This window comes from Rhinoderma darwinii, chromosome 1 (assembly GCF_050947455.1).
Source record: "Rhinoderma darwinii isolate aRhiDar2 chromosome 1, aRhiDar2.hap1, whole genome shotgun sequence".
Lineage (NCBI taxonomy): Eukaryota > Metazoa > Chordata > Amphibia > Anura > Rhinodermatidae > Rhinoderma > Rhinoderma darwinii.
The window spans coordinates 222,677,472-222,690,425 of NC_134687.1; the positions used below are offsets into that span (position 1 = coordinate 222,677,472).

Below are 12,954 nucleotides of genomic sequence, written 5' to 3' on the forward strand. Positions count from 1 at the left end.
ATTCTCCGTCTGGATGCGAAGGCCAACGTACTAGGCTAGGATGGGGTCGGGTCGGGAGACCCCCAGTTCTGGAGATGGGTGCAGGTTCCCCATCTATCAGACATTTATGGCATATCCTGTAGATTTGCCTTGAATGTTGAAGGTGGGAATAATCCTTTGAAGGGTAACTAAACGTTCAACAAACTTCTGACATGTCATAGTGACATGTCAGAAGTTTGGATTGGTGGGGGTCTGAGCACAGAGACCTCCACCAAACGCTAAAACTAAGCGGCAGAAGCGCTCAGTCTCTTTGCGTCTGTTTGGCTTTTTCTGGAAATCAATATATCGGAGTACGGACTCAATAGAAAGTCTATGAGCCCATACATCGGCTTTCCGGAAAAAGCCAAACAGAAACGAAGCGGCTGAGAGATAGATAGATAGATATGAGATAGATAGATAGATAGATAGATAGATAGATAGATAGATAGATATAGATATGTGATAGATAGATAGATAGATATGTGATAGATAGATAGATAGATAGATAGATAGATAGATAGATAGATAGATAGATAGATAGATAGTATAAACAGACAGCAGCAGTCACAGTGACTAAGCAGTGACCCGGGGATCATGACGCCCCCTCCCCCTCCCAGTACATGTGCACTTTGACTTCCGCGTTATGGCATTAGTAAGCCGGAGCAGAGGCCTCGGGACACCAGTCCTGCTGTACGCACGGTACCGGGGGAGCAGCCACCCTGTGCCCAGTCACATCAGCCCCCTTATCCCGCCATTACAAACAAGCCGCCTTGCAATCTGCTGCTTCATTCCCGGCAGAATTCTGCACAGCACTTGCGGATCCTTCCTCCTGTCATTACACATCAGCTGCACTGGCCCCCTAACTAGAGGGCTCCTTGTACCCAAAACATACCTACCGAGGGTGAGCCGTGCCAGCTTCACCATGTCCCTGCCCCACAACTTTCCCGAAGGCGCAATGGATGCGAGGGACTCGGGTGTTGTGTGCGGGAGTCACCCGAAACGGCGCCCACACTGCTCATTCGACTATCTGGTGATCGGTGGAGGTTCGGGGGGTCTGGCCAGTGCCCGTAGGGCTGCAGAGTTAGGAGCCAGGGCAGCCGTGGTGGAGAGCAACAAGCTGGGAGGTACCTGTGTAAGTATCACTATGAAACTAACCCTGGATCCTTCACACTGCACCTTCCTCACTATACAATGCACATTCCTCGCTGTACACTGTACCTTCTCCATTATACATCACCCCTTGTACACTGCACCTTCCTCACTATACACCGCCCCCACCAGTACACTGCACCTTCCTCACTGTGCACCACCCCCTGAATACTGCACCTTCCTCACTACAACCTCCTCACGCTACACCGCCCCTGTACACTGCACCTTCCTCACTGTACACTGCTCCTTATACACTGCACCGTCCCCACTATACACTGCACCTTCCTCGCTGTACACTACACCTTCCTCACTATACACTGCACCTTCCTCACTACAACCTCCTCACGCTACACCGCCCCTGTACACTGCACCTTCCTCACTGTACACTGCTCCTTATACACTGCACCTTATACACTGCACCTTCCTCGCTGTACACTACACCTTCCTCGCTGTACACTACACCTTCCTCACTATACACTGCACCTTCCCCGCTATATACCGCCAGTGTACACTGCACCTTCCTAACTATCCACTGCCCCTGTACACTGCACCTTCCTCTCTATACACCGCACCCTGTACACTGCACCTTCCTCACTCTACACCGCCCCCTGTACACTTCACCTTCCTCACTATACACTGCACCTTCCTCACTCTACACCACCCCCTGTACACTGAACCTTCCTCGCTCTACACCACCCCCTGTACACTGAACCTTCCTCGCTCTACACCACCCCCTGTACACTGAACCTTCCTCGCTCTACACCACCCCCTGTACACTGCACCTTCCTCGCTCTACACCACCCCCTGTACACTGCACCTTCCTCGCTCTACACCACCCCCTGTACACTGCACCTTCCTCACTGTACACTGCCCCTTATACACTGCACCTTCCCCACTATACACTGCACCTTCCTCGCTGTACACTACACCTTCCTCACTATACACTGCACCTTCCCCGCTATATACCGCCAGTGTACACTGCACCTTCCTAACTATCCACTGCCCCTGTACACTGCACCTTCCTCACTCTACACCGCCCCCTGTACACTGCACCTTCCTCACTCTACACCGCCCCCTGTACACTGCACCTTCCTCACTATACACTGCCCCTGTACACTGCACCTTCCTCACTCTACACCCCCCCCCTGTACACTGCACCTTCCTCGCTCTACACCACCCCCTGTACACTGCACCTTCCTCGCTCTACACCACCCCCTGTACACTGCACCTTCCTCGCTCTACACCACCCCCTGTACACTGCACCTTCCTCGCTCTACACCACCCCCTGTACACTGCACCTTCCTCGCTCTACACCGCCCGTGTACACTGCACCTTCCTCACTCTACACCGCCCCTGTACACTACACCTTCCTCACTGTACACTGCACCTTCCTCACTATGCACTGCACCTTCCTCACTGTGCACCACCCCCTGAATACTGCACCTTCCTCACTGCAACCTCCTCACGCTACACCGCCCCTGTACACTGCACCTTCATCACTGTACACTGCCCCTTATACACGGCACCTTCCCCACTATACACTGTACCTTCCTCGCTGTACACTACACCTTCCTCACTATACACTGCGCCTTTCCCACTATACACTGCACCTTCCCCGCTATATATCGCCAGTGTACACTGCACCTTCCTAACTATCCACTGCCCCTGTACACTGCACCTTCCTCTCTATACACCGCCTCCTGTACACTGCACCTTCCTCACTATACACTGCCCCTGTACACTGCACCTTCCTCACTCTACACCACCCCCTGTACACTGAACTTTCCTCGCTCTACACCACCCCCTGTACACTGCACCTTCCTCGCTCTACACCACCCCCTGTACACTGCACCTTCCTCACTCTACACTGCACCTTCCTCACTATACACTGCGCCTTCCCCACTATACACTGCACCTGCCCCGCTATATACCGCCTCCTGTACACTGCACCTTCCTCACTATGCACCCCCCTGCACTCTGCACCTTCCTCACTCTGCACCTTCCCCGCTATACACCGCCCCCTGTACACTGCACCTTCCCCAATATACACTGCACCCTCACGCTGCACCGCCCCCTGTACAATGCACCTTCCTCGCTGTACACTGCCCCCTGTACCTTCCTCGCTACACACCGCACCCTCCTCACGCTACACCGCCCCTGTACACTGCACCTTCCTCACTCTACACTGCCCCTGTGCCCTGCACCTTCCCCACTATACACTGCACCCTCACGCTACACCACCCCCTGTACACTGCACCTTCCTCATTGTACACTGCACCATCCTCTCTACACCGCCCATTGTACACTGCACCTTCCCCACTATACACTGCACCCTCACGCTACACCGCCCCCTGTACATTGCACCTTCCTCGCTGTACACTGCACCTTCCACACTCTACACCACCCCTGTACACTGCACCTTCCTCATTGTACACCTCCTAACTATCCACTGCCCCCGTACACTGCACCTTCCTCGCTATGCACCGCCCCTGTACACTGCACCTTCCTCGCTACACACTGCACCCTCCTCACGCTACACCGCCCCCTGTACACTGCACCTTCCTCACTCTGCACCTTCCACACTGTACACTGCACCTTCCTCACTCTACACCGCCCCTGTACACTGCACCTTCCTCATTGTACACCTCCTAACTATCCACTGCCCCCGTACACTGCACCTTCCTCGCTATACACCACCCCCTGTGCACTGCACCTTCCTCACTCTACACCGCCCCCTGTACACTGCACCTTCCTCACTCTACAACACCCCCTGTACACTGCACCTTCCCCACTATACACTGCACCTTCCTCAATGTGCACTGCACCTTCCCTATACACCGCCCCCCCCCCTGCACACTGCACCTTCCTCACTATACACTGCCCCTGTACACTGCACCTTCCTCACGCTACACCGCCCCCTGTACACTGCACCTTCCTCACTCTACACCGCCCCTGTACACTGCACCTTCCTCACTGTACACTACACCTTCCTCATTATACACCGCCCCTTGTACACTCCACCTTCCCCATTATACACTGCGCCTTCCTCACTATACACTGTGCCTTCCTCGCTATATACCGCCCCTGTACACTGCACCTTCCCCTATACACTGCACCTTCCTAACCATCTACTGCCCCCTGTACACTGCACCTTCCTCGCTATACATCAGTCTACCTTCTTCACTTTACACTGCATGCTTCTTCACTACTACAGATTGTCTTCAAAATTTGCAGAGGCGGATTTTGCGTCAAATTTTTATTTTTTTACCCTTTGCATTGATTTGAAAGCTTGCCCTAAAATTAGCTTGTTTTTCTTATAGCATGTTAATGATGTTTTATTTTTTTTATACCCTGTTCACTTACATTGTACTGTACTCTGTTGCGACGATTACACCATGTGTGAACTATCCTAAAATGTACATTCCCCTCTTCACACTACTCTACGCTGAACCTCCTCCCTCTACGGCCGAACTTTCAAACCCAAGGAACTGTTTATGGGGTAGTATTAGAGATGGTTATCAGGAGTATAATTGCAATTGCCTAATAGTTATTACTCCAATCGCTACCTTTTATAAGCTTACATGAAAGCCCCACTCCACTGACAGAATACAGGTGGTGTACCTGTCCTTACTAGCTCTAATATACGTATATCTTCAATTAATGACAAGTTTTACATTGCTGATACTTGTCATTCAGACATCTATTATAAACTATTGGTAGAAAATATGCAAAGTATATAGGTGGCAAGCAGGAAATCCTACAATGTAGTAAAGTTGCCACAGGGAGGAAGAAGATGAGCACCACCATAGGTCTTGACTATTACATAAGGAGGAGACAGGAAATTGAGAAATTACAAGGTGTCGCTAAATATCTTCTTCTTTGCAGATGTACATGTTTCTTCTAGTTTAGGGAAGGTGTTGGCAGTGAAATGGGAGAACATCTGGGCGTATGAAACTTATGCAAGGAAGCTTAAAATGCAACAATTACGAACTTCTCAATATATTTACAATTATGTTCCAGTCCCTTACCACTGCGTTCTGCGTACCCAGTCTCTCCTCGGTTTACCCGCTGTGCCCTCATGTCTATATTTAGTGGTTCATGAATGACCTGTGATTGATACATTTCCTGATACTCTGTTGTATTCGGGTCCATTTTGTATGTATTACGTTTTACGTTGTGTTTTTTTATTCATTTATTTTTCTAAACGTTTTTTCCAGGTCAATGTTGGATGTGTCCCAAAAAAGGTGAGCTTAATTATCATAAATATAGCTTCCTAGTGGTAAATACTCCATTTGTCATTGTGACTTATTTCTAATTCTGCTTACATAATAAAGTCTAGGTTAACACTTTATAAAAATTTTTTTAACAAGGGATCCAAATTCCAAAAATTTCAGTGATCGATTACAAAACTCATGTGTTTTGTGCAGCAGTTGACCATCCGTTCTCTTTCTTATCGGTGCGATGATGTTCCTTCCTGGTGCTGAAATAAGCATCAAGTTAAATCCCATAGACATAAACAATCTAATTCAAAGACAACGTTTGGAAGGACAACTCATTTAGAGAACCCTAAAATGGTTGTCTCATGAAGACCACCCCTTTCCATATTTCCTATTAGGGCATATGGACGTCATAGCGAACGAGTTCCCCTGCTCCAAACCTCCCTCTGACAGGTCCCCCTGGCGAAGGGCTCTTATTATAATGGAAGTCTTCGTGAGACAATCTCTTTAATATGGAATATAATGGGCTGGAAATCCGTTGTGAGTTAATTTCTATATTGCACTATGATTTAGGTCATTTATTATATACAGGACTATATAGTAGTAATATTATTATATTCTCACCAGATTATGTGGAATGCAGCAATTCATTCTGAATATATACATGATCATGAAGATTATGGATTTCAAAATTCACATGTAAAGTTTACATGGAAGTAAGTAGAAAAAAAAAATACTTAACATTTTTTTTATACGGAAAGGGTCATCATCATGAGTTATATTCGACTCTGTAAAAATCTGCGTTCAGTCCCTCTGTTGGGGGTTCTGTGAAGGTTTCTAGATTCTGCATGCTGCACTATTTTTGCCGTCAATTGTAATGGAACTGCTAACTGAGGATCCAAGCGGAACCTCTGACGGCCGTGTGAACAGTACCTTAGTCATTCATTCACTCATTCTTTATTTCATTTTATTGCTTCACTAAACAGTGAATCTTAGGCCCTATTAACACAGAGTTTTTTGGGGGCAGAAAAAATCTGCCTCCAAACTCCTTCAGAAACTTTTTTGCGGCGTTTTTCGTATACTGCCATTGAAGCTTTTTACCGCCATTGAAGCTTTTTACACCACGAAAAACGCTTGGAAACGAGTGCCGCATGTTTTTTCTGCCTCCCATTGGTTTTAATGGGAGGTCAGAGGTGGAACCGCGGCAAGAAAAGACATGGCAATTAATTTTTTTTCCCCCACGAGTGGCTTTAACGTTGCCTCCCATTGAAGAGAATGGTAGGCGAGTTTGGCGCTGATTCCGATGTGGTTTCAACATCGAAATCCGCGCCAAATAACTCCACATGAACAGGGCCTTACAAATTTTTGTGCGTTTTCTGGAGCATACAGTGTTGGTTTTAGTCTAATTTAAACGAACGTCTGATGTTTTCTGTTTCTTCCAGAGTTATAAAAGACAAAAGAGATGCATATGTGAGTCGCCTCAATGACATCTATCAAAATAACCTTCATAAGGTATGTGTCTATTACACATTTTAGTAGCCCCTCTTGGAATGGATTATGGGGTTAAAGTGAACATCAATATTTAATTACGAATAACTAAATAAAGCAAAATCCTTTCTATTTTATACTCCACATTTTACTACTTAGTGGGGGGAATATCTCAAAAGGTTTACACCAGCTTTATAGTGTAAAAAAATCGCAAATTTCGGAAAGTGGAAAAGAAAACGTTGGCAGGGTTTAGCTTAAGGGGGCAGGGCCTCTGCTAAAACGGCTGATTTATTATAAATTACGCCAGAAACAGTTGCGCTAAAATTTGCGACTTTTTACTTGACATTTTCAGACAGTGGTGAGGAAAGTTGGCGGTGTTTAGCTGAAAGGGGCAGGGCCCCCATTGGAAGGGCAGATTTGTCATAATTTCCGCCAGAAACAGGTGTAAGTTACAGGGCAAAACAACACCTCCATTTCTGTCGCATGGACAGCCAAAGACGGCCCAAATTTATTAAGAGGTGTGCACCGCCTAACAAATTTGGTGCATTTTCCGCTTATGTAAATTAATATAAGACTGGGATTTAAAATTCTATTTTTGGGCAGAGCCCTTTCAACCACCCCAGATGCTAACAGGTACGTAAAATGCAGCATACAGCCATACGATCTCTATTTTCATATCTTAGCAGTAACAACATGAAAAAAATAGGACCACTACCTCTGGGGATAACATAAGCACAGGAACTGTGGATTCAGTTTCCAAGGCCAAACAACAATACATTAGCCTGATATCACCATTCGTAATGCCCATTGTTGGCTGGAGTGATGGAGGGCATGTTGTCATTGAAGGCTGTGCATTCTCTGGGTGATCAATCAAGCCTGGCAATCTGATGTGGGATTTTTGGTAAAGCAATTTCTTTTATTTTCTATTAGTTGAATGCACTGAAATTCTCACAGACTTATTCCAGTTTACTGGAAAAACACGGGAGTGGATCAAGTGGAAAAGCAACTCCGTTCTAAGGGTTACCGCTTTGATCAGGTTTAATTTTTTTGGAAGTTTTTGAAGCCAAAACCCGGTGTGTATCATAAAGGGAGAGAAAGTATAAAAGAAAATACTTCTTGCTTTGGCTTCAAAAACTGCATCAAAATACCTGATCAAAATCTGCACGTGTACGGGCAGCATAAAGTCAGTGGTTTTGGAATATATGAATGTGATGTTCATTGATGAACGTATTATTGGAAGGGCAAATGGGGTAATTGGTCTAAGGCCCCCACCATTTCCAATTTCTAGAACTCATTCAAGCAACTGATTATTAGTCAAAACTGTTTCAATATAATGCTGTCAAAATATTCTGCATTTGTTTTGTTAAAATTACTAGCCAGAGCCACAGACCGCACCAAGAGATTATCCTCATCTCCACCGCTCTCTGTTTCTGTTAGGGACAAGGTGGCACCAGAACCACCTTGGCCCACATTAGTTTTCTACTACTCTGTGATTGAGTGTACCAGGTCCGTGATATCATATACCATAAAACCAAATACTAAATGTTGCATTTGTTTCACACAGGCCCAAATAGAAATTATCAGAGGTCATGCAACCTTTACATCTGACCCAGAACCAACACTGGAAGTGAATGGTCAAAAATACACAGCCCCGCACATTCTCATTGCTACAGGGGGCAAACCAACCATACCATCAGACACAGAGGTTCCAGGTAAGTCGCTACATACTTCAATAATATGTCAATACGTCAATATAAAAAATGCAATTTTTGTTTTAAATTTTAAAAAAAAAAAATCCTACAATTTTGTTTTCTACGCAGATCTATGTGTCTGTATGGTTACAGACTACAAACAAAAACCTGTGCTTAGACAGATCCTTTAGTCATGTGTTACTCCGATCTATCTGCCCAATTCTAAGGTCCCATGCACACGACCGTAGTTTTTATCCGTAATTACGGATAATCTGCGGACCCATTCATTTCTATGGGCCACGGACACCTCTCCGTATATTTACAGGTATGTGTCTGGGCCGTAGAAATGATCCGCAAAATATAGAACATGTCCTATTCTTGTCTGAAATTACGGCACAGACTTGCCCATAGAGGTCTGAGGTCACGTGCAAAATTGCGGATGACTACGAATGTGCGTTTGTAGCCGTCCATAATTGCAGAAGTGTTGCTATGCGACGGCAGGGGATTCCCCAAGAAAATGGCGCCTGAGCGATCATTGCTGATATGATATCCTTTGTAGCCTCCATTTATTTTTTCTGCGGATCCGTAAATACGGATGCACTACGGACCGTATTTGTGCACAACGTGCCAGATATGTAGATGACTACGGATCCGTACTTGTGGTCAGTAAAAAGAACACTACGTGCGCACTGGGTCTTATTACATTTTAAATCTTATATGTATTGAAGCAAAAGTGCCATTTATACTTCAATGCTGTCTGCTTTTATCTATAAACTTAGAAAATATTGGACTGTGATAGTTGGAAATGGGACACTGAAGTCAAAGCTCTCCAAGCTTGGGGAGATTTGGGGCAGAATTTCTGGATTTCTTATTAAACAGTATGGTCACCGTTCAGCCATAACATTAAAACCCCATGACAGATGAAGTGAATAACATTGAGTATCTTATTTCAATGGTACCTGTCAAGGGTGGGATATATTAACAGGTAAACAGTTCCTGAAGTTTATGTGTTGGAAGCAGGAAAAATGGACAAGCGTAAGGATCTGAGCGACTATGACAAGAGCCAAGACTGGATCAGAACATCTCCAAAACGGCAGGTCTTGTGGGGTGTTCCCAGTAGGCAGTGGTAAATACCTATCGAAAGTGGTCCAAATTAGAACAACTGGTGAACCAGTGACAGGGACATGGTAGCCTTAGGGTATGTTCACACAGTTAACAAAATATGTCTGAAAATACGGAGCTGTTTTCAAGGGAAAACTGCTGCTGATTTTCAGCAGTTTTTAAATCAAACTGGCGTTTTTTTACGGCCGTTTTTGGAGCTGTTTTTCTATTGTCAATTAAAAACGGCTTAAGAAGTGACATGCACTTCTTTTTCGCGGCTGTTTTTCAACTCGGCCGTTTTTCAAAACGGCCACGTAAAAAATACTCCCTGACAGAACAGAACACCGTTTTTCCTATTGAAATCATTGGGCAGATGTTTGGAGGCGTTCTGCGTCCGATTTTTATTTTTTTTGTCTGTCCGTAAACGGCCGAAAATAAGCCGTATGAACATACCCTAAGACTCATTAATACATGTGGGGAGCGAAGTCTGGTCCGATCCCACAGAAGAGCTACTGTAGCACAAATTTCTGAAAAAGTGAATGCTGGCTGTGATAAAAAAGTGTCAGAACACACAGTGCATTGCAGCTTTCTATGTAGCCACAGGCTGGTCAGAGTGCACATGCTGACCCCTGTCCACCGCCAAAAACGCTTACAATGGGCACATGAGCATCGGAACTGAATCATGGAGATATGCAAGAAGTTGGTCTGATGAATCACGTTTTCTCTTACATTATGTGGACGGCCGGGTGCGTGTGTTTCTTACCCATGGACGAGATGGTACCAGGATACAGTATAGGAAGAAGAAAAGCTGGCAGAGGCAGTGTGATTCTCTGGGCAATGTTCTGCTGGGAAACCTTGCGCCCTGGCATTCATGTGGATGTAACTTTGACACGTACCAGCTACCTAACCATTGTTGCAGACCAAGTACAACCCTTTATGATAACGATATTCCCTAATGGCAGTGGCAACTTAGAGCAGGATAATCGCCCTGCCACACTGCAAAAATTGTTCATAAATAGACTGAGGAACATGGCAGAGTTCAAGGTGTTGCCTTGGCATCCAAATACCCCAGATCTCAATCCAATCGGGCATCTGTGGGATGTGCTGGAAAAATAAGTCTGATCCACGAAGGCTCCATCTCGTAACTTACAAGACTTAACCGCTTCCCGACCGCCCACTGTATATTCACGTCGGCATTTGCTGGGCTCTGTGCAGTGCCGACGTGAATTCACGGTGGGTGTAAAAAGCGCGATCCGGGTGTCTCAGAGTAGCGCTGACACCCGGATCGCGCTGTTAACCCATGCCTCTGGTCCCGGAGACATGACCGGGACCTAATTGGTTCAGGTCCCGGTCATGTGATCGCAGGGAAAGCTTGTTGTAGCAACGAACTGGAAAGTTTGTTACTACAACAAACTGGAAGGTTTGTTGCTACAACAAACTTTCCTGGGGACCGATTGCGGGTGCTGCAGTCGGTTATAAGGCAGAACCGGAGGCCATACAACGGCCCCCGGGTCTGGCATGCACAGCAGCCTATGAGAACCAGCTGGAGGCAGGTCCTCATAAGCTTCCTGTCAGTGTGACTCTCCGCGTCACACTGACAGTTTATAATACGTTACACTACCTAGGTAGTGTAATTTATTATAGCAGCCATCAGTGCTGCCAGTCTTCAAGTAAAACAAGTAAAAAATAAAGTAATAAAAATGTTTTATAAAAGTGTAAAAACAAGTTATAAAAGTTACAAAAACAAAAAATGTTTTTTTTCCTATAATAAGTCTTTTATTATAGGAAAAAAATGAAAATGTTAAAAAAAAGTACACATATTTGGTATGACCGCGTTCGTAACGACCCAAACTATAATATTATTTTTCCCGCACGGTGAACAGCGCAAAAAAAATAATTCAAAAACTATGTCAGAATCACTATTTTTTTGGTCATCAACCCTCCAAAAATATAGAATAAAAAGTGATCAAAAAGTCGCATGTACCCTAAAATAGAACCAATAAAAACGACAACCCGTCCCGCAAAAAAATCTAATAAAAAGTGATAAAAAAAATCACATGTACCCTAAAATGGTACAAATGAAAACTACAGATTGTCCCGCAACAAATAAGTCCTCGCACGGCTCCGGTGAAGAAAAAATAAAAAAAGTTCTGGCTCTCAGAGTATAGCGACAGAAATTGTGCAGTGTCCAAAAGCTGATAAGATCGGGCGCCATTTATCAGTGCGACATTGGCCACATATCTGCGGATTATTATTTATTTACCGAATTATTATACCCTCTTATTATGTCCTGATGTACTCTGCCCAATTTACACATACCCCCACATTATAAACTGAAATACCAGCAAAACACCAAACAGAACAGTTACCAAGCAAACTCTGCACTCCAAAAGCCAAATGGCGCTCCCTCCCTTCTGAGCCCCACAGCGTGCCCAAACACCAGCTTACGTCCACATGTATGATATTTTATATCCGGGAGAACCCGCTCAACATTGTATGAGGTATTTGTCTTCAGTGGCACAATCTGGGCACAACATATTGTGCGTTAAAATGGCATATCAGTGGAAAATTTAACGCCTTCGCGCACCACGACTTAATAGCATGTCGTGGTGCGGGGGGTTATATATGGAGCGGGCTCATGCGCTGCGCCCGCGCCATATTCTGCAGGTCTCAGCTGTGTATTACAGCTGACACCCGGGACTAACGGACAGGAACAGAGATTGCGCTGTTACAGGAGCCTGTAAAAATGATATTATACTGCAATACATTAGTACTGCAGTGTATTGTACCAGCGACCTAATGATCGCTCGTTCCAGTCCCCTAAAGGGACTTTTGGGAGGTTTCCATTGTTTTGGTACCTCAGGGGCTTTGCAAATGCGACATGACACCCGAAAACCATTCCAGCTAAATTTGAGCTCCAAAAGCCAAATATTGTTCCTTCCCTTCTGAGTCTTGCCGTGGGTCCAAACAGCAGTTTATTACCACATATGGCGTATTGCTGTAATCAGGACAAATTGCTTTACAAATTTTGGGGTGATTTTTCTCCTTTATTCATTGTAAAAATTAAACATTTCTATGTTTTTTTCAGAAAAAAGTAGATTTTCATTTTCACGGCCTAATTCCACTAAATTCAGCAAAAAAACTGTGGGGTAAAAATGCTAACTATACCCCTAGAAAAATTCCTTGAGGGGTGTAGTCTACAAAATGGGGTCACTTTTGGGGGGTTTCCACCGTTTTGCTCCCTCCAGGGCGTTGCAAACGCGACATGGCACTGAAAACCAATCCAGCAA

The 12,954-nt window shown here is 45.3% G+C and overlaps 1 protein-coding gene across 1 annotated transcript in view; it reads left to right on the forward strand.

Annotated features, from left to right (window-relative positions):
* Positions 1 to 621: 621 nt before the first annotated feature.
* GSR (glutathione-disulfide reductase) overlaps positions 622 to 12,954 on the forward strand; it is a 28,237-nt gene continuing 15,904 nt past the window's right edge. Inside the window, exons 1-5 of the mRNA XM_075861846.1 lie at positions 622 to 1,150; positions 5,385 to 5,411; positions 6,012 to 6,100; positions 6,827 to 6,896; positions 8,437 to 8,584. Of these exons, the coding sequence (XP_075717961.1) occupies positions 662 to 1,150; positions 5,385 to 5,411; positions 6,012 to 6,100; positions 6,827 to 6,896; positions 8,437 to 8,584 (823 nt within the window). The 5' untranslated portion in view covers positions 622 to 661. The remainder of the gene's footprint in view (positions 1,151 to 5,384; positions 5,412 to 6,011; positions 6,101 to 6,826; positions 6,897 to 8,436; positions 8,585 to 12,954) is intronic.